The sequence below is a fragment of the Mixophyes fleayi genome, chromosome 12 (genome assembly GCF_038048845.1).
Source record: "Mixophyes fleayi isolate aMixFle1 chromosome 12, aMixFle1.hap1, whole genome shotgun sequence".
NCBI lineage: Eukaryota > Metazoa > Chordata > Amphibia > Anura > Limnodynastidae > Mixophyes > Mixophyes fleayi.
The window spans coordinates 31189849-31213039 of NC_134413.1; the positions used below are offsets into that span (position 1 = coordinate 31189849).

The window sequence follows — 23191 nt, forward strand, 5'->3', positions numbered from 1 at the left end:
CTGGTACTGTGCTGGGAGGTGGCGCTGGGCTGTAACGTCGAGAAGAGAGGATATCGATTATGGTGGGGGACACAACAACGGTGGAGCCCCTAAGGTGCCCTGGGTGGATGGGCATGACCTGAGAAGCAATAAGAAAAAGTTTGTGATGTTTACAAATGTCTTGCAGGGACTTGTAGTTCCACAAACATAATGAATGATTTTAACACTGTAAACCATTACACTGGCACCCAACACCCAAGGGAACGCAGGATTTGTAGAGGGGGGTTTTCACACCATGCACCAGGGGGCATGACCAGCATGCATGGTGCCATGGCTATAATTTTAGACAGTGCTTGGCTGCTTTCCAACTCTTCCTATCCCCATAAAATCCATGGGCAATGCTGCGTGCACTACTGTTAGGTACATGCAGCTCTCCCTTTTCAAGCAGGGTCCAGCCACCTCAATTATACCCCAGTGCCCCAGGCTTGGAGGGGTGTTACCAGGCACTAGGAAACCCCCCTTGGTTTGCCTATGTTGGGAGGGTGGCATGCTTTTTTAACTTATTTATTAACATCTTCATGTTTTCTACTAGTAAAGATACGTGATCATCATCATCCGCTTGTATCTTTATAGCAGGCTTCAGGAGCTGCACGTGATGCCTTCTAAGAGGTGTGTCTGGGGATGCCGCCTACTCTAAATAGACCATATCTCCAGGGGGCACACTACACTTATGATGTGTGCCTACTAATGTGACAGGTGAATTACATTCTAAAGGAGCTATCCATCTGGGAAAAACACATTCAACTCCTTTACCCCTTCAGAAAAACAGAAATATTATACTTACAAAAGACAGATATCCCAACAATTGTTAGCTGGTTTACAAATTCAGAACTTTAAATTGTCTTTCATAAATCCCTAAACAAAACCGCTGATCTGAAAAAAATAAATTTACTAAATTTCATTGCCAAGTCAAAAATCTTATTTACATCTCAAGCATCAAACATAAGGGATGGAAACCAGAATGAAATCACTGCAAGTCATGGAAAATGCTCAATTAAACTAATCCTTTTATTCACATTTATTACAGAAGAGTCTGAGTCTGATGCAGAATTGGCCACAACTGCACCACAAATCTCAGACACAAATTCCATTAACAAGGAAAGCTGCAATTGCTTATATATGCAAAACTGCAAGATACATGCAGATCTGCACCAGTAGGCACAGGTCACATACACTAACACCCATATTTATAACCATTTGTTTTGTTTGCAAAATACGTGTTCGCTATTGGGCATCAATAAAACTTAAAACTCCGCCTAATACCAGTGGCGGATCCAGGGGGGGGCGATCGCCCCCCCTAGCAGGGGCTTGCTGCCGGCGGCTGCACACTGTGCAGGTCCGTTCAGCAGTGACAGTGTGCTGCCCGGCTGCTCTGATTGTGTTTTAAACACAATCAGAGCAGCGGGGCAGCACACTGTCACTGCCGAGCGGACCTGCACATACTGTGCAGCCGCCGGCAGCCTTAGAAATTAGAAAGGGGCGGGGCCTAAATAGCCCCCCCTAAAATCGCCCGGGGTATAGCAATAGTCTAGATCCGCCCCTGCCTAATACAGGAGAAATGACAGGTTGTTTCTGTAGAGTAAGCCCAGTTTGGAATACACTTTGGCTGTATTTGTGTGTATACAAACCACATGTAAGGTTTGGATGAAGTCATATACCCAAATATTTATATTTTGATACTGATCTCAGATAAATGTTGTAGTTTGCGCTAATTAGTGGATTAATTGTAATATACTATTCGTGCTTTTGTCCCAAATATCATAGAGACTGTTATCAATCTTCAAGAGGTATTTTTTGAGTTGCCAATAATGGAACTGCACACCTCGCAAAGTATTCATCGAATAACTGACAATAGCCGTGTTGTCAAACAGCATTCAATCATTCTTATACTAGTGGGTTCTTAATTAGCACAAGGGCTCAAATTAATTACTAATAATCACCTTACAAAATTTTGCAGGATTTTAAGTGTTTTGATAAAAATTGTCAGACTAGAATTGGACTTTTGCGATTTGCCTATTTTATTTATTTTTTTTTTTTTCATTCTGTGCATTCATGTGGCTTGAGCTTTCTTGCTGGTTTGAACCACATTTTTTATTTGTTTTTTGACAATAAGCGGAGACAGGGTGTGAGATGGCGAAGGGGATACAGAGTGATATGATAAAGGGGCACAATGTGATGGTGAAGGGGTCTAAATACATCTTACGTCATTTTGACCCAACTACTTAAAAAACGGGACTACCCGGTAATTATTTTTGCTTAGGGGTGCCTTGGAAAAATTATGGTGACCCTAAGGGTGCCTCGAGCTGAGAACGTTTGGGAACCACTGGGCTAAGTGGTTAGTACTTCTGCCTTACAGCACTGGGGTCATGAGTTCAATTCCCGACCATGGCCTTATCTGTGAGGAGTTTGTATGTTCTCCCCGTGTTTGCGTGGGTTTCCTCCGGGTGATCCGGTTTCCTCCCACAATCCAAAAACATACTAGTAGGTTAATTGGCTGCTAACAAATTGACCCTAGTCTGTTTGTCTGTGTGTGTGTGTGTTAGGGAATTTAGACTGTAAGCCCCAAAGGGGCAGGGACTGATGTGAGCGAGTTCTCTGTACAGCGCTGCGGAATTAGTGGCGCTATATAAAATAAATGGTAAAGATGCCGATGATTGTACTTTTAGGGGGGTATTCAATTGTTCGTCCAGACCGCCGAAAAACTTGCGCTCTAAAACTATTACCGTTCATACGGTAATTTACTCGCTGAATTTCAGCTCGCAGCTCAGGGAGCATACAGAATAGATCATTAGAATATTTCCTCTTAAATATAATTTATATATTTTGATTTATTTTTTAATTTAAACATACAGCATAATATATTTATTTTTTAATGTGGGCAACTAGTGGGGAAAAAAGAACCCCCCTTGTATTATTATTGGAAGCAAAGCGTGTGCAAGATTCTGTTAGCTGACTATGCAAGTCAATAATAAAATCCTATTAAATATTCATAAAATAATAACACAGAGAGTAACAAATACAGTTTAACTTATCCTACAGCAGCATTTTTCTGGTATATTTCATTATGACTCCTGAAACAAAGGTTCTCTCAAACGCAACAGCAAGATGTTTCATTTATATTTACGACCTTCATGAAGTTCCCTGAGTATGCCAGTTATATAGACAATAAATTGATAAAATGACCATGTGACATGTTATCCCAGGTGTGGGACTGAGATCAGCACACACAGAGTATGACGGACATACTATAAATCATATAAAACATGACCTATAGCATTGCTGTATAGCATAATTGCCAACTTTTAAGATCCAGGGCTCCCGGGGGGAGAAGTCATGTGACAAGTGGTAGGAGGGGGCTTAATGACGTGATTAAGCCCCGTCCCCTCCATTCAATGCCGTGAATTTCGGCGCATACGGGAGCTTTGCCTACTCTTTCGGGAGTCTGGGACGACTCCCCGAAATTCGGGAGCCTCCCGGGAATTCCGGGAGAGTAGGCAAGTATGCTGTATAGAGGGCTCCGGGTCCAACTATCCTGATAAGAAATCTCCGCTCTTTTTTTCTGCGCACCTCTATGGGACACGAGTGAAAATGAGGGGAGATTTCAGTCAGAACATCGAGGTGATGTGTCCCGTGGACTGTTCCGAGGAGACACATCCTGAGACACATCGCGCCGAATTGAACCTTCCCCTTTGCAGCACATTCACACAGACTAAGCACCAAGTTAGTCTGTGATTGGATTGTGATATCTTCTCATTAGCTTGACTAGCCAGCCAGAGATTAACATAACAGCATCTCCAATATTCTTCTGGAGAAACATTAAAAAAAAAAATTCCAGACACTTCTTTGTTGACTACACTTATTGATTACAGGAGAGAGTGCAGTGTGACACCAATCAGTGCATTTGCTGCTTGGTGACTGTCTCTTTGGTTTTCTTCTTAGTTATTCTGACATGACACAGTGCAGACAGTATATTCAGGTAATCTATGTAGCACATTACACTGTGAATGTATAGCGATAGCTTCTCACTAGCTTGACTTGCGAGCCATATCATAACACATCACTGCCCCCAATCCTCCCCACCCCCACAACCTGCCATTGGTCATTGTCCTCAATGATTGCAGGATAGAGCACAGTATGACACCAATCATGCAGAACTGTTTTGTGCCAAGGAGTGAGTAGAAGGTATGAAGCCATGCTCAAGCAGCTCCTCATTAAGTAACTAAGAATAACCTATATAACTCTAGAATATCTAGACTGGAAATAGCCGTATTCCTATTTAATAAAGTATTCTAGATGCAGGTTTGTGCTTGTACTATATGTCTACCCTGCTGTAGGCTGCTGGTGGGAAAATCCAGGAGTAGAGTTATCAGGCCAGCCACGTAAAGCCAGGTAAAGTAAATATACATGGTGCAAAAAGCACTACAGTTTAGGCTAATAATGTACAGACCAAAAAAATCTTAAGTACCTTTGTGGAACTACAAGTTCCAGCTAACCCTTGCAGCCTTTGACAATGACAAGAACTGCTGCTTGCGAAGCCACAACGCGAAAGAATGAGGAATCAGTACGCATCGGTCAATTATAGTGACCTGTCTGTGATTGGCTGGAGCATAGGAAAACCGCTCTGACTGGCCGTGTTGCTCCCTCGCAGTCAATTATGTTTGTTTCACTAAGATAAAGTCTCGTCGTTCTCATAGGATTTTTATATTATTCCAATAGGACTACTTCAGGACAGAAGTAGGAAGATTCCTTATGAAATAATAAAGAGGTATATGTGTTTTTTTTCACACCAGCCTATTAGGTACTTTTGTGGAACTACATGTTCCAGTAGGCTCTAGCTGTAGGGCAGCATACTGGTATTGTAGTTCTATAAGTGCCAGTGTGCCTAAGTATTAAATGCTGGGACTTGTAGTTCAACAACAGTACTTACCCTGGCACCCGTCACCCACAAGATGCCAGGAAGGGCCTCAGTGCTATTTAGTGTCTTTATCCTGGGGGTGGCATGTTTTTGCAGACCCAATACCCTTAGGGAATTCAGCCCTGTGCTGACTGTGCTGGGTTTGGTTTCACATTATGACAAGATGACCTCATGCTGCGGTCTCCTAGCTTGGTCTGGTGCTGGTTGAAGCTTTTGCTCAGGGATCCAACACTCATTGTCCCCTGCCTTAGTAGTTACCAGCCTACACTATAGCACTGATGCTGATTACTTATTTGGTGGTGGTGGTGGGGTAGCATGTGTGCAGTTCATTATCATCATCATCATCACCACATATTTTGCATCAGCCTTCGGGACCGAAAGTCATAATTGGAGAGGGACCAAATACTTTATACAAACAAATCTCACAGCAAGGAGGAAAGATCAGCTCTTCCCAAAGACAAATACAGTCCACAGTATGTCCAATAATGATTTCAATAGTTTTATTGCAACCCCGTCAGGGTAGATTTTTGCAACAATGCTATAGTTTCTCCTATACACTACTACAAACATCTATAGAAGCTACACATTTTTTAAAAACAAAACTGTCTTCTACAGGGTGATTAGACACATTTGTTTTATATGTATAGACACACAGTTATGTCAACCTGTGCTAATTTGTCGTTGGTGATTGGTAGGGAACAGCCCTAATGTGAAACACATCGGAACTTGTTTGTAAGTGCTTTTTTTTTTTTTTTTACTAATTTATCCATTCATTGCAATAAATCACCCCTTGATCTATTGGAATTATTCTCTGTTTCTGTGTTCATTCAGTGCACTCCATTTTTTGACATACAATAATGTATTATAACCCGAGAAAGGGGTAGTGCTATCAAAACAAAAAAATTGTGCCTTTTCCTGCTAATACATTGTGACTTAGTAGTTCTTCTACTCTCTCTCATAGAGTAAGAATAATTGGAACCAACTCCTCTTTCTTGCATATATGCAATGGCGCAACATGGATGTTCAATATGACCTTCAATCTATGGCTCACAAGCACTTATAGAACTACAAGTCTCAATATGATGGACATGCTGGGATTTGTGGTTCCACAACAGCTTTTCAGCTGCCTGTGTTTGGCTTGGGGTAATCAGTATTATTACGGACCATATGGGGAGTCTCATTGATCGACAAATAAAAAAATAAATAAAAATAAAATAAAATAACCCCTGTCCTTTTGCTAGTAAGAGACTCAGATTTGTATAATTGTCTTTCCAGTAATTGCACCTGACTTTATGGGGCAGATTCATATGAGAAGATTCAGTGCTCCATACCGGGTCTTACCTATGATTGACGTCATTTCATTTACCTGATTCATTGGTGTGTAAACTCTGGCCTGAGTTACAGCCCATGTGAGAACATCTCGCTGTTGATTAGTTCAAGTTAGTTCTGTTTTACATTGACCCAAATAGGTGAACTGAGCCCATTGTATCCAAGACCACCCAGGCATTAGTATGGTGAGCCGCCGCCCCCTCTACTGTCTCCTGCTCCTGGTTAGTTACATGCTGTATTTGGTCCTCGGAGCCTTTGTCTTCTCCACTCTGGAGGAGCCCCATGAGCTCCAGCTGAGAGAGAAGGTGGAGGAGCTGTGGGCTGACTTCCTGCACAGCCACCCGTGTCTGTCCGAGGAGCTGTTAGATGACTTTCTCCGCAAGGCTCTGCTGATCAAGACCTTCGGGGTCTCAGTTCTGCGTAATATATCTGGCTTCGAGGTCAAGTGGGACTTTGTGTCTTCTCTTTTCTTCAGTGGGACCACCTTGACCACCATAGGTGGGTAACTTATGCATTCTCTGTAATGGTCCCGGACAAAGCACCGACGTTACTAGAAGCACGTTCATGGATGTTCTTATGGGAGACGTGGGTTTGGTTGTTAGAAAACACACTTTTCCCAAATCGATTCTACCTTTAGATTGAGTCAGAGTGAATATATATATATATATATATATATATATATATATATATATATATATATATATATATATATCAAGAGGGTCTATTAAACGTAGAAATGAAAGGATAGCTATAATCAGAAGTTTTTAATGGTATTTGGATTAAAATTGAACAAAATAAGATTTTTTTATTATTATGTTTATGGTGGTGTTTAATATTCTGATCAGAATTAAAATCCTGCAGGGATCTTATTAAATAATTATTCCAGTTTCTAATTACATCTTCTTTGCATCTAATGAAAGAGGCTAAAGGTGAAATCTATTTTTTTTTTTTTATTTTTTTTTTTAAATGAAAGACAAAGCATACCCATGATGGCTGGTTGGTTAGGTGCACTAAGTAATAGTGTATCTAACAACTACTACTCTATCATGTTTTACAATATGGTTTCCATAGGAAACCACTTTGTACAATAAGGACATATCTGACCACTATATAATTTTCCTGACTGTTCTGGGGGGTTTTAAACAGAGGTCAGTGCATTTGAAGCATATAGTGGCCACATCCTGTATGTAATAAGGTTAAAACATGACACAGGTCCCTCACGCTCAATATTTCATAAAATCTTACTGTGTCGATCTAGGAAAGGCAAAATAAAATCCACAGTGGGACAGTTGCCAATTTGGTCTCACAGTGAAAAGCAGAATCATCCATGTCCCCAAAAATGGTAAGTGGAAAAATCGGCTGTTTTTTTCCCCCCACACTCATAATGTCATTTACTAATTGGTTTTAGTGATGTTGTCTTAGAATAATGCTTGGTCAGGGGTACCCTGGTGCATATACAGTAGGTGATACAAGGGACCATTTTAGTATAACACTCAAATAGTTATTTGCTAATTGTAAGCTTACGGGCAGGGCCCACTTACACTTCTGTCTGTATTATCCAGTATTGTTTTATTACTGTGTTTGCACCCAATTGTAAAGCGCTATTGAATTTGCTGGGGCTATATAAATAAATGATGATGACTAATGACATAAAAAGGGGGCAGTACCTTTGAGGCATCTTTTGAAGGATGTGCCACCTATTCTCTATTAATGCTCTTATCTTATATATTTACTATCACACGTGAAGTGTGTTCTCAGTGAAGCTATTCTTACATAAGCACGTCGGCAAAATTATGACCGTCCGTATGTGACTGGATCATGTGAAATAAATTTCTACAATAAATTATTTTTAATTACTGGCGCAGGCACCATATCATTGCAAATGTAATGATTTTTGATACTGTTCTATTTCTGTATCAGAAGTGTACTGATTTCTAATACAATAGGCAAATGTTGTAGAAAAATTTACTTCTTCTGAGACAGTATGTCATGATTTGGTTTGGTAACGGTTCTAGAGGAAATCCTCTTTAAGACTAATTAAACCTTTTTCATGTGAAGTGGCCAACACTGGTTTAGCCTGAAAACACATCAGGGGGCCGTTCACTTTCTTTCCTGTGAGGCCTTTTGTCCTGTGGGTTAGAACCTGTTTGAACAATGTAAACAGCAAACTGATTTGGGAACTCTGAGATTAATTGGGTTTTGTTTTGTTTTTTTACATTTTGCAAACGCTTAAAATCGTGTTAACTCCAAGCTTGGAGGAAATATCACATCCTGATGTTAAATAGCTGATGTAAAATGTCAGATGTTTTGGGGCCAGCAAAGAGTTCAGGGGGCTGGGTTACCTCCTGCTAGCCTTTCTAAAAAGAGCACTGCTTTACCATGTAATGTATCTTTATTCCATCTGTAGCTATCTGGATATCACTAGTACCTCAAACTAGTGTATATAACTGTCCTTTTTAGGACTTCCTGAGCTAATAAACATCACTGCTTAAGGAACCTGCCTTGATGCCTACTTACCTGCTATGATTCCTGTGACCTACAGATTAGACCCAATCTAATCCGTTATCTGTCTGTTCTGAGGTTGGGACCCAGCATTCCAGTACCAACGCTCTGCCCGCTACCCAGCAGCTGGGATAGCCCGGGGCAGGGCCAGACTGGGACTTAAAATCAGCCATGGCATTTGAAGCATAGAGGCCCACCTCTGCCAAGGGCGTGGCCACATTATGTTGGAGACGTGGTCAACATGGGGCATTGATATACACAGTATAATAAAACAAAACATTTATCAGGCCCTCCCCATCCACATCACACCACCCCCCACCCCAGAAACACATTACAACACCCTAGTCCACTGTACTTATCTATGCTTCTGACATCCATCAGGGTGGGAACTTCCTGTAGAGTGAGCAGGGAAGCTCTGAGTCTCACAAGATTAATATGGTTATTCAACACATTTTCAACAAATACACAGGCAATACTGTGAGCACTACTTCTAGGTGCACACATTTCTGCCTTCACAAGCAGTACAATGTGAAGCAGGACATATCTCCCAACTGTCTTTGCAGTCAGACCAACTCCTGACTAAGCGGGACAGTCACCCACCAAATTCAGGACAGTTGCCAGACCGTCTTGCTCTCTCCTACCTGACTTGTGGCTGCTGTTGTCTTTAGATCAGTTGCTGCTTGTCTGGATCCTGGAACATTGGGTGCCCTATTTGAAAAAAAATGGGTACATGAAGTTTAAAAAACTCCAGCCAGCACCGCTGTTAAATCAATATAGCACCCACGTTTTAAAATTAGGCCTCCCTACAGCCCCAACATCAAAATAATAGTATTCCCTTTTAATAAATAAACCTATTTCCCTCCCTACATACAGCTCCAGCAATAAATTAATAGTATTTACATTTCATAAATATACCCATTTCCTGCAACCATCACTGCCATTAAATTCATAGTCACATTTAATAAAGAGGCCTCATTCTCCCCAAACTCACCTCCACATTCAATAGCCCCCAAACCATCCCATTTTAAATTAATATTCCCCCCCTATTACATTGCCCCACCATTACTCCGCAAACAAAATAGCACCCATTAATTAGCCACTATCTACCTCACACACACTACGTTGCCACATTACTGGGCCCCTTCATCAACACCACGTTGTGCCTCCTTGATCCTCCTATGATCGCACTGCGCCCTCCATGCTACTTTTACCCCCTTCATCACATTCTACCATGCTGCTTTTGCCCCTCTTCATCCTCCTGTGCCATGCTGTCCCCCCTTTCTTCATCCCCCTGTACCTTTTATGGCCCCCCTTCATCCCCCTGTGCCTTTTATGGCCCCCCTTCATCCCCCTGTGCCTTTTATGGCCCCCCTTCATCCCCCTGTGCCTTTTATGGCCCCCCTTCATCCCCCTGTGCCTTTTATGGCCCCCCTTCATCCCCCTGTGCCTTTTATGGCCCCCCTTCATCCCCCTGTGCCTTTTATGGCCCCCCTTCATCCCCCTGTGCCTTTTATGGCCCCCCTTCATCCCCCTGTGCCTTTTATGGCCCCTCTTCATCCCCCTGTGCCTTTTATGCCCCCCCTTCTTCATCCCCCTGGGCCTTTTTATGCCCCCCCTTCTTCATCCCCCTGGGCCTCTTTATGCCCCCCCTTCTTCATCCCCCTGGGCCTCTTTATACCCCCCCTTCATCCCCCTGTGCCTTTTCTCTCCCCCTGTGCCTCTTTGTTTCTCCACTCTTTTACCTCTGTATTTCTTTTCTATTCTCTCTTCTTTCTTTTTTCTTCCGGGTGCCGCTCCTCACTGAATGTTTGCACTAACATTCAGTGCAAACAGAGGGAGAGGGAGGGGGGGGGGGAACAGGGACGCCGGCGTATTTGTATAATCACATGATCGCGGCACCAGAGCCTCCCGCCCCCCCACTTTGCAAATAGAAAAAGCAAAGTTAAGAAAATAAAAAAAAATTAAATGAGGGCAGGGGGCTACAGCGCCGCGATCATGTGAGTATGCAAATACTCACATGATTGCGGCGCAGGCTACCGGATCGGCCCACAAAGCCTTCGGCCCTTCTGGCAAATGCCAGAAGTGCCAGATGGCCAGTCCGGCCCTGGCCCGGGGGGATCCATCCACAACAACCCTGATCTAAAGGAAGAGGTCAGGATTACTAGACCAGGTGCCCAGCGAAGGGGCTACACTAGCAGTGAAAGTTACCCAGTAGGACACTTTTGCCTCTGAGTTTTAACCTAATTTAATACAAAACGGGCCACCACTTTATTGCAACTCTGTAAAAATTTAACAGAAATGTTAAATTAATTATTTAATAACTTATACACTATTAATGGACGTTTATTATGTGTTACATAATACAGGTAATTATGTCACCTGTTTAACATTTGCTAACACTGCATTAACAAAATTGTGCTACCACTATTTTAAAGAGTGAAAATTAAACTTTGGAAACACACAGGTAAATTATAGTTCATTGTCTTCAAGGACAATACATTTGTAGGGGGCTTTTTTTCATTCTGCTTTTCACTAAAGAAATCACGTAATTGGATCTATTTCTTTGAAATCACACACAGGTTGGCAATTAGGTGTTATTACAGTGACTGACACTCTCTATACAGTTTAGTCCTGTGGTTGTAACATTTCTTAGTAAATTATACTGTATTATCTGTGACGGACAGGAGAGATGTATTTGTACAGGAGTGTTAAATAGTATTACAAAGAGACTTTGTATCTCTTATTTGCACTGACTTAAAAGTAGTCAAGGAAAGCAGCAGAGATGTTGGCAGAATATTAGGATGTAAGGTATTATAATGTATAAATATATATCCGGAGAAAGCAATTTAATTGATGACAAGTGAGTACTCTGGCCTAACTAATTTTCTTGACTGAGCATAACCATTTTGAAACTGGATTGTAGGATAAAGATTTTCAATGTATGCAGTATGTCACGTTAGGATAATGTTGAGATTTTGGTGAAATAATTATATTTTAAGCATCTTGTCTTAAAGTTCACCTGTCACCTACGCACAGTTGATGCAGCCGTATTAAATTCCGGCTGAAGTCTCATGAATATGACTTGGCAAGATAAAATGGCAGCTCCTTTTGTGTGCAGCGGCACATGTAATATCAGTATAATTAAAATATACTGGGCCAGATTTATTAAGGAAAGTAAAGCAAAAAAAATGAGTAACTTTGCACCTTGGCAAAACCATGTTGCATTGGAGGGGGTGATGCATTTAAATTTGGGGACAGATTTATAGTTTGGGTAGGGCATGTCCGAGATCAACTTTAAGTTTCAGTGTAAAAATAAATCTATCAAATATTTGTGTCCTACATGACAAAAGAGCCAGTATTTAACTTCTGTGCAAAATAATAAACTTATAGTCTCCCTTTGCATTGTAACATGGTTTTGCCCAGGAGAAAACTTACTAATTTTTTTTTGTCTTACTTTCCTTAATGAATCAGGCCCACTGTGTGTATTTTCTAATGTACAATATTTACATTACATGTACAACTTGTAGTGTAGCATCTCTTATAGCCTGCAGATGTCCATAGTTCAACTTCTTTTTAGGGTAAAAATTTTAAAAAAATTGTATTGTTATGGAATGATGTAATAATGTATTTTAACAGGATTTAACATATGTTGGGTTAAAATGGGAACATTTTCATGTAACAAAAAGATCAAAATCAAGAAAAACATCCATTTATCAAACCAAACACATCTTGGACGTAATGCATGAAGGCATCTGAATATGATTTTCTCTTAAGTTCATAGTTGGCAAGTTGTTCTGTTTAGTGCGTTTGGTGAGATGACCATAATCTGTCATCCAGAAAATATCTAATTTCGCTCATACCCCATTAAAAGGTCTGTTTTATCAAAAACATAAAATAAGAGCGTGGCATCTATGAGAAAATGGTTCACATGACACATTAAGACCCTCGTCTGGTACAGAATTGTTAACTGTGACTCCTGACTGTGTAGTTTCTGTTCTCACAACACTGGATGGACTGGAGGATCCAGGTGACTTTTAAATGGACCACTACATCATAAATATAAGTTGGCTTGCTTGAAGCATCAACATGCAAGTTATTTAAAACTGTAGTCATACCCAGCAGACTTTCTGCCCGTTATACAATGGAAGGATACTAAGACAAGTCTCTTCTAGTAGGAAAGGGACCGTTACACTTGAACAATCACACAGCACTTAGAGATCCAATGTCGATTATCTCAAGTTCTGCTAGATATGGGAAATTGCACAGTGTAATTTTGCAAATTATATTAGAAACTGTTTAATACAATGTTACGTAACTTGCCTTTTAGTGTTTTTAAATGGGATTGTTTGCTGCAAAGTACTGATCAAGGTATTTTGTATTTGTACAAATACAGCAGCTCTCTGTTGGGTTACTGATAATTTGTGTAAAGGTATGGGATTGTTAATCTAACTCGTTATGCAGAAACACACTAGAACACAACAGTTAATGATGGCTGCTGGTTGGCTATAACATAATACACACACGTCAGTGGAGGAACTATCATTGGTGCATCGGGGCCCGTGGAGATAAGCCTTATGGATTCTTACCCGCTTTGGGGAATGTTAGTGGGAACTTCATACTCTTGGGTGAGGCATGAGGTTCAACTCGAAGGTATATAGTCTGTCCTCAAGGCACCGCCGTTTATTAGCATATTAACTAATTCAAGAAGTCCTTTTCACTCTCTTTCGAACAACAAAATATGCTGTAACCACCTGCTCACAATTGGGCAATATAAGTAGTAAATATAACCATAAACAGAATTACAACAATGTCACAGCTTATTCAATAGTCTAGACAGAACATAGGAAGCCGCTAGCCTTCTGGCCAGTAGATTGTTCTCTAGGACAGGTATTTAGGTGAATATGTATTTTGAAACCTTGGTGGTTAAACTCCAAGTTATTAAGAAATAAGTTCTTTGGTGATGTGAATATAGAAGTGTCTTTATTCAGATTGGCACAGCAGTATGGAACCTGCTACAATGCAGAAGTAGTGACACAGAAATCTGTTTATATTTATAATCACTGTGCAAATTATAAAAAGTGCAAACTATGCTTTGACCAAAAAATATATATGGTGTTCTACACTGGTAGGTGGGCAGTGATGGGCAACGGAAGGAACATTTTTGTACAAGACATAACCTTACCTGTTTGTGGGATAAGGAAAGAACCAGAGAGGGGGGCATTTGTCTTGTACAAGGAATGTATTGTTCAGTAAAAAGAAAGCAAAACGTGTTCTATCTAAAAATGATCACACCCTGTGTTTTCAAATAGTTCTGTTACACAAACAGAACACTTTATATGGCTTTAATGCTATATGTTAAATGTATTTTTAATATCTGAGTTTGGTCATTTTATTGATCACTTAAGTGTTAAGAGTGATTAATGCAAGTTTGATTTATTTATTTATTTTTGTCTCCTACAGGGTACGGCCATCCGTTTCCCATCTCGCTGAGTGGGAAGGTATTTTGTCTGCTCTATTCAATCATTGGAATCCCATTCACTTTATCCCTTCTCTCTATTGCTGCCCAGAACCTGGTGGTCCTGCTCCATGACAAACCCATTCATGTGCTTCACATGCAATGTAACATCTCCCGGAACAAGCTGGAGTGGATCCATGTGGCGGTCTTGGTGTCCCTCCTGTCACTCCTATTCTTTTTCATTCCAGCATTTGCCTTTAATCTTATTGAAGGTAATTGGGGCTATGTGGATGCTCTATACTTTTGTTTTATATCTTTGAGTACCATTGGCCTTGGAGATTACATACCTGGTGAGCAGAGTGGTCAGCGGATGCCGGCTCTCTACAAGATTCTGGTTATCGGTAAGTAATTGACTCGCTCTTTTTAATTGGAGTGAAATCATAATAGATGACCTGTGCTTCCAGACCAGTAGCCCCCGCGCTTTATAGTTCTTTGCATGTGTAATTAAGGTGGAGCTAAATTGGAAAAACATAATTTGATTTGCTGTAGAGATGGACAGAAGCTGTCGTCTTCTTTTTTTTTTTTTCTTTTTTTTCTTAACTTTTAGAACATTTCTGTTTATGCAGAAAATCCTTCAGACATTGCTCATCACACATTACCATATTTATGTGACAGCCTATGACGAAGTTGGGGCTGTATACTTTACTGCTAACTGCAAATGTTTGCAACAGCAAATTTATTTATTTAATATATAATTACATATTAAAAAAAACAAAAAACGTTATGATTTAATTTTAAATTGATTTTTAAACCTAAATATTTAGAACAATTCTCCACCTAAACACCTTGAACCTGAGCCATAAAGGAGAGCAAAGCAAAAAAAAAAGGAGTAAGTGTGATCCTGGACAAACCATGTTACAATGCAAATACCGGCTGTTTTTTCATGTAGCACACAAATACTTGATAGCTTTATTTTTACACTGAATTTTAAAGTTGATCTAGAACATGCTCTATCCCAACTATAAATCTGTCCCCACATTTTAAATTTATCTCCCCCTCCAATGCAACATGGTTTTGCCAAGGTACAAAGTTACTCATTTTTTATGGTTTATTCTACTTAATGACTCTGGCCCCTTGTGTGCCCTCCTGCCTCTCCCTTGTTAATATGACTTTGGTATGAGGTCAGAGCCTGCAGAAAGTAATAATCATGATGTGTCCGTGTGTTTTATGTAACCAGCTATAGAGTTCTGAAGGTCCCAACTGACATTATATAGAATAGGAAACCTAGGTTGGTCACACAGGAGCTCTCTGTGAGCTTCAGCTGTGACTCAAGGATATAGAGTAAGCCAATTTGTAAAATCTTGGGGCTTTTACGATGACCGTTCGTTCCTTGTCTCTTCCCTGCTGACCCCCATCGACCTGTTTCACTTCCTTCCATATATTACTGTCTATGCCCAACAAAGTGACTGGCTAATGGCTAGGGAAGTAAAGTCCATGGCTTTTGTAGATTAAAACCAGTTCATGTTTTTTGCAGATAGAAGCCCCCTGATTGACACCAGCCATATAGACCTTGAAGCGTTAATTAACTGTTTTTGCTTTTCTTCTTTCTTTTGTTTTTGGTCAAGACTTTTACTTGGTGTAAAATACTCCCATCCTTTTTGTTTGTAGCTGCTAACATTCAAAAAAGATGCTTGGAAAGTTTTGCTTGAGAAGCGTGATTGAATAAATATTAAATATAACTTTTTTGATTGTTAAAGTCATTGTCCACTTTAGGAACAATTCCATTATCCCGCTTTACTTGGCCTCCCACCCATGGGGCCTCTGTTATTGAACTGAACAATCACAATTGACAGTTTGTGAAGCAGTAAGCTGGCTGGGAGATGCAAATTGCAAGGACTGGAGGTGTGTTGTGAAAGAAGCACCTGATTGGACAAGAGCTACAGCCATCCAATCAGGTGCTATTCACCTACACCTCTGTCCTTGCATACGGCAACCAAAGGACAGGTTTAATCCACCAGAACTGACTGGTTCTCTTATCTACATGCTTAATTCCTGTGACTAAAGCTAGTTTCACATGGACTTTTCCAGGCAGACAATTGTGGTGTTGTGGAACTTCTATAATCACAAGCAGCAGTGAAGAGCAAACACAGGGTCTGTCTCACACAGCAGGGCTTTAGCAGGTTTCAGCTGTGAGTACGCTGCTGTGTTTCACTGCGGGAGGGTGGGATAACCTATAACCCAAACCTAATGTTGAGTATCCAAGGATAGACTTCCACGAAAGTGCTAAATGTTGCATGTAATTTGACTTTGGAATCTCCAAACTTAACGCACTCTGCATTTATTTATGTCCACAAGCATCTAATAATAGTATCAAAAGTGACTGCTTCTTCATGTATTACTGCAGTAACTTTATCAATTATTTCAACAATTTATCATCAATTGTGTAATATTTTTGTTGGTAATCTGAAAAACTAGACCTATACAGATAAATATGCATAACATATTATAGGCTCTCCTTCCTGAATAGCGTCCCAAGCGTATCCTGCTACAAAGACATGTTCATTTCAAAAGATCTGCACATACCTGTCAACATTTTACACCAGTGTTATCCAAGCATTCCATAAAGAGGGACACTTGTTTCCTAGAATGTCTTCACAACCCAAATACTATTGTAACTGGTGTAACCAGTCATTGGAGCTTTTAGGAAGGCTGGAGCCATAAAGCCTTTGTGGGTTTATTATCGTAGATTTGTAAGGCGCCACAATGCTCCGCAGCGCCGTACAGTATGGAAAACAGGACAGGCATAAAACAGTGACATACAAGGCAGACAATATAAATGCAGACCTGAAAACAAAGGGTATGGAGGACCTGCTCATTAGAGAGCTTACATTTTAAGTGGAAGAGGGCACAGCTGAAACAAAAGTAGAGTAGACAGTTGTGAGGGTGCATTAGTGTGAATAGTGTTATCGGGGATAAGGTCATCTCTAAAAAAAGAGATGAGTTTTCAGAGAATATCTAAGGGATTAAAGGCTGTGGGATATTCTGAGTGTGGGAGGGAATTCTATAAGTGAGGGAAGAAGTCTTGTAGGCGCGAGTTAAAGGTGGTTACCAGAGACAAGGCACAGGCCAGAGGTAGGTCTAGGAGGGGGAGGGAGAGTATTTTCATTTGAGATGTATGCAGGGGTAGTGATGTTGAATGCTTTATAGGAAAGCGTGAGTAATTAGAATTGTAAGAGATCAGGGGAAGATATATAGATTTGCATGTCAAAGCATAGAGGTGGTACTGGAGGCCGGATAAGCAAATTATTGCCCCAAGAGAAGTGGTGTACAATGAACAAAGTAAAGGGCCAAGAACAGAGCCTTGTGGGACCCCAATAGATAGTGGTAGTGAAGGGAAGGATGTGCCAGAGGTAGAAACACTAAAGGAGAGGTTCGATAGGTAGGAAGTGAATCTGGAAAGAACCATCGTGAAAACCAATGAAGTAAAGAGTGTGTAGGAGAAGTGATCACCAGTGTCAAAAGCAGCAGAGAGGTCCAGGAGAATGAGTATGGAGAAATTACACTTAGACTTTGCAGTAAGTAGATCATTGATCCGTTCTGTGAGAGCAGTTTCAGTGGAATGTTTGGGGCGGAATCCTGATTGCAGAGAGTCGAGAATGGAATGAGAGGAGAGAAAGTGAGACAGGCGTTTGTACACTAATCACTCAAGTAGCTTGGAGGCAAATGAGAGGAGAGAAATAGTGTGGTAGTTGGAGAGAGAGGTTTGATCGAGAGTTGGCTTCTTTAGAATAGGTGAAATGAGGGCATGTTTAATGGAGGATGGAAATGTGCCAGTGTAGAGAGACAGGTTGAAGAGGTGTTAGAGGGAGCGGAGAAGTTCGGAGGGGCTAGATCGTGGGGACAGGTTGTAGTGTGAGATGATGAGATGAGTGCAGAGAGTTCGTCTTCAGTTACTGGAAAGAATGAATTCAGGGTGGATTTGGGAGTGTAGGTGAATGTGGGTGGAGTGTGTGGAATTTGGTATGCGGAAATATCTCGTCGAATGGTGTCGCTTTTGTCTTTGTAGGTGGCAAAATCATAGGCTGTTAGGGAGGAAGGGGGAGGAGGTGCAGGTGGGCCGAGAAGTGCGTTTCAGGTGTCAGAGATGATGTGGGTTAGAAGACTGGGTGGCTATTAGAGATTTGAAGAATGATTGGCAATTGAAAGGGCAGTGCTGTAAGATGAAAGGATGAATTTATAGTGGAGGAAATAGGGAAAGGAACGAGATTTCCTCCAGTAACGGGTCTGTTTGGGTTGCATTCAGTGATGATGAATTGATGATGGCAATGTACACCTGGAAATATGGTAAAGTTGCTTATGTTCTCAGCTTTTAGAGATTTAAACCAGTGACCAAATGGTTTTTCAGACTATAATATTAACTGTGATATCTCCATATTAATATAATCTGCTTATGAGGAAGAGCTTAATAATTAGACACTAAATATAATTGATATGTCAGACAGCATGTTGTTTAAATCCTTTTAGTGCTTTGTCATAAATGATCCATTACTATTTTATTTCTCTTGTGTTCTAGCTTTCAAAATATAATTTGGCACAATCATGTAGAGCTCTTATACAATAGACCCAAATTGTGTCTAATATCAAATGTACCCGATAACATGACTGCATTAATCTCTCCAGGCTCGCAGATGGAATGTATAATGTCCAATTCAGTGGTGGGGGTTTTTTGTTTTTTTTTTCTGTTGGACCAATTAGTATTTTCTGCTGGCTAATGCACTATGTTCTGTATACTAATTAAAGTTTGAAGTTTTAATTTGCATAAAGACTATTCATGCATTTCAATTATAATTTCTTATTAGTCAATTAACTTGAGTATACAACATTCGCTTTAGGCTGAAGTGCAGCAGCATTCGTCACAAAACCTATATTTATACTGTTTAAAAGAATATTATACCAAGGTGGGTGGGGAGATTGGTTATTTAATAGTTATATCCGTCTAAGAGATTTTCTTGTTGACTCTCATTTTCTGCCTTCTCTTAAGAGGTTATAGGCTTCATGCTTGCTGCTTATTGAAAATATGCAAAGAATGGATATACTTGGTTTATTCTGGAAGCAGAGCCTAAAATGTCCTTTACTCATCATAATATGGTTGTCAATGTTTATAGTGAATTAAACATTGGCTGCTATTGTATGTTGTGTCTTGAGATTCTAATACTGTGACTTTGAAAAAACCATTTGTGACCTGAAATCTGATGTTGCTAGAATGTAACAAGAAAATATTCTGTTATGAAGGCAGTATGTCTACAGTCCAGTCTTGGCTTCCACAATTTACCAGCATATTGTCCCTTCCCCAATACCTGCGGGAGAAGGCGCACAGAGACTGGCCTGAGACTAACACCTGGCACTTCTTCTCGCAGCAGGTTGTTTGAGAAGAGGAATAGGTATGGTATCCTTGTAGGGTGCAGAAAAAGTCTGTATCAAATATCCCAGTGCTGTCCAAGTATTCATATTAAGGCCAAATATATTAATATGTTCTTGAGGACCAGATCTTAAACAAAAAATAAATTAAATGCAGTACAAAAATGATGTAGTAAAGTTTAAGGAGGTTGTATGGGCCGTTTAAAAAAAATAAAATACATAGCTTCGGAGGGCCATCAGTTTGGTGACCTCACATCCATTTTTTTTTTTTTATTTTTTTTTTTTTAAAGGGGTATTGTTGTGGTGTAATAAAAAAAAAATTAAAGTAATACAAATACAATATAAAAAGTAAGACAGTGGTAGGTGAGGCCTCAGGTTTATACGTCTATGTACCCTACAATTTGTAGTGCAAATAAGTGAAGCTTTACCTTGTATGACACACACAACTCTCTCCTGGATAACTAGTGCACATCATTTACAACCAAATGTATATGAAATTGAGCTTTATATATAAAAATACGGTTAAAGTCCATCACACATCCTTGGCAATTATTTAAATTGCTGCTCTACCACCAAAAGTGATGCAGCAACATGGGGGGTGTATTCGCTGAATCTTCCTCTCTTGGCCCACTTCAAAATCACCAAAGAGCCCAGGGATAAAAGACTTAATGGAGCAGCCTCCCAGGCTTCAGGGAGGGGGTTGAGCTATAATGCTCTGTTTCCTCCCTAGACGGTAGTGCAGGGTTTATGTCCATGGACACTCCGGGTAGCTTTGTAACTAATCCCATCTCAGCATATTTGATTATCTTTTTTTTTAAATTATTTTATTTTTATTTATTTTTATGACTGTGAATTCTTTTAGTGGGGTTTTTAAACAAATAGGGTAATAGAGGTTACATTCGATGAAAATTTTTAAAATAGAATTTACTAATTACTTGAGCATATTTAATTATATTCATAAAACAGTATGATACATGTCCTTTAAATGTATTTCCCTGGTTCTAAATTATTATATATATATATATATATATATATATATATATATATATATATTTTTATACTGACATGTAGTTACTTGGTTTAGAGAAGGGAGTTGTGTGGGGATTGTTGTGTTTTTTTTAAAACCAATATAATATCTTGTTTTTAAAAACAAGCAAAACAATATATCAACTACATTTAAAGCTAACAAACAGGTAAGCTTTTAATAAATATTTTTATTTTTACACTAAAAGCTAATCTGAGTCATCTTGAACCCAATAGCTCTCTATAAAATAGGGGATACAGAAAATAAGAGAAATAGCTTGGTCTATTTTTTATGTTTTAACTTTTTCTCAAAACATCTTATAGCAAGGTCCAGGAGTTAAGGCTAATCATACTGTTTTGATAATGGTAATTGTATTTTCATGCTTTCCCATTGAATAGGTGCATACTTGAGTACATACCTAACTTTATCGTTTATCATCTGATTTCTATACCTCTGTATCTCCACCCGTTGAGTACAACATCTCCTTGTTTGACCCCCTCATCACAAGGTCATGGTCTAGAAAAACAAATTGGTTCAATTTAGAGATTTGTTAAAGGACCAAACACTAAAATAAATAAAATAGATGTTTGTGCAATCATTAGCGAGGTGCCTGGAGGTAAATCTATATAAATGTGTGTGTCTGGAGACCACTTGGCTTGCTTGTGGCCCGCGGCCACAACAATGTTCATGGTAGAAATCGTTTAATGATCTTTTTTTTTTTTTTTTTTTTTTTTTTTGTTGGACGTTGTTTGAAACGTTTTGTGTTTTTATTTCAGGTTATTTATTATTTGGGCTGACAGCTGTGTTTCTTGTGGTTGAGGTATTGAAGAGTCGTCTTCACCTTAACCGGTTCTTCAATCTGTTCTTATTGGAGTGTGAAGACCACAGGAGAGCTGAGGAGATAGACCGTGCACCACCATTTGATTCCGAAGGCCCTTTTGTGCCTAAACACGAAGAAACAACGAGAAGAAGGGTCCCACACTCAGTGTCTCCCACTGAGAAGTCATATGGAAGCATAAACCCATCTTTTAGTTGATGTTGTATCTAGATTTTGCATATTTACCACTCTTTAACCTAAGTTATTATAGAAAATGTGTACACTGTTTGAAGTACCATTGTTAATTATTTGACAATAGAATTTTGTTGGGGCGTGGAGTTAAAGTAAAAATTGTGTAATTTGCAGTGATAAATCCACCTTTCTTATTTCACGAATTAAGTGACATTATGTTAAGTTTATTTGCTTGTGTGTAGCGTTTGATCATTTAATTGATTTTACAGCCTTCTTTGTAGTGTAACGATTTTTTAGTCTCTCAGGAAATTAATAGGTTGAATGTAACTCAGCCCACAAAATGAATGCATACAATGTCTATAGGTGAGGGTTGGCTTTAACAGTAGAAATTTAATGTAGCTTATCTGCTATTTAAAATGGGGGGGGGGGGGGGGAATCCCTAGTTATGTCCTTTTGGCTGTTGTAAATTTGTCTTGTGAATTTCGATTTAATTTTTGTTATAATAGCTTTCTGATCATTGTTTTTCACAAATAACATCTGTAGTAGTAATACTGCTCTAGCCTATAAATCCATTGTTATGCACTTCAAACATGAGGATGTGTGTTCTCTCTATTATCAAACATAAAGGACTTTCCTAAACTTTTCAAGCTACACAAGTACTCTAGTAGGCATCCCTCATATTTGAAAACTGCTACTTCTCACCTGAACATTCTTTAGCACGGGAACCCAGAGATAATGACAAAATTACATGACCTTAAACCAATTCACAAGGTACAGTACATCTAAATGTTCCCATAGAAAGGCAGATGTGTCTGCTAAATTGGACACAGGTGCGTGCGAAGTTTGGGGCTCAGTTAATTTGGTTGGATGATGGCAGTACAGTTTGGTTACATATTATTTTTGCCTTTATTTATCATGTGTCCGCTCTTTTTATTGCATGCCAGTTTTAATTTTATGGTTTTGGTAAGCACAGCTTATCCCTAATTTGAGTGTCCTCTATTTTGACATACCATTATCGAAAAAAGACCTTAAAAAAAGTATTCTGTACTGACTTTTTATGGATTTATTTTTATTTGTCCTATTTCAGAACTTCGTCACATATTGTCTAATGTTGGCTGCTCAAAGGTCATTTTTGATATTTGGACAGACCTGGCCACTCAGCCTGGGCAAACAAGGGCTTGTCGGTGTGTTAGGCAGATGACTGTGTACACAGACACCAAGGGGCTGATGCAGAGATGGCAGTAAATTTAGTCTTAAAAAAAGTGCACGCAATAATAGTGTATTTCGGCCCAGGAGTAAAGCCGTACACATCTCTGTATAAATCTGGCTCTGCATAGGCAGCATGTGTGCCTGGATAACACCAAGCTATCCTTATCAGTGTGTATTTATACACTGCCTCTAAAGGTGCCAAAGATACGCCCTCACCAAACACGGCCTGTGTTTGCACCACCCGTCCTTCCCCAGCTACACCTCTCCAGTCATGAGGCACAAAAGCCAGAT

The 23191-nt window shown here is 39.7% G+C and overlaps 1 protein-coding gene across 1 annotated transcript; it reads left to right on the forward strand.

Annotated features, from left to right (window-relative positions):
* The first annotated feature begins 6335 nt into the window (after positions 1 to 6335).
* On the forward strand, positions 6336 to 22211 carry LOC142108218 (potassium channel subfamily K member 1-like). The gene is made up of 3 exons (XM_075191846.1): positions 6336 to 6781; positions 14246 to 14641; positions 21459 to 22211. Exons 1-3 carry the CDS (start codon positions 6466 to 6468, stop codon positions 21716 to 21718), a joined length of 972 nt encoding a protein of 323 aa, XP_075047947.1. The 5' UTR covers positions 6336 to 6465; the 3' UTR covers positions 21719 to 22211.
* Positions 22212 to 23191: the final 980 nt, after the last annotated feature.

Excerpts from the sequence above, each read along its gene's own strand:
- LOC142108218 (XM_075191846.1), top strand. The coding sequence starts at position 6,466 with ATGGTGAGCCGCCGCCCCCTCTACTGTCTCCTGCTCCTGGTTAGTTAC. Across the intron at positions 6,782-14,245 it reads GACCACCTTGACCACCATAG|GGTACGGCCATCCGTTTCCC; the intron begins GTGGGTAACTTA and ends TGTCTCCTACAG. Across the intron at positions 14,642-21,458 it reads CTACAAGATTCTGGTTATCG|GTTATTTATTATTTGGGCTG; the intron begins GTAAGTAATTGA and ends TTTTTATTTCAG.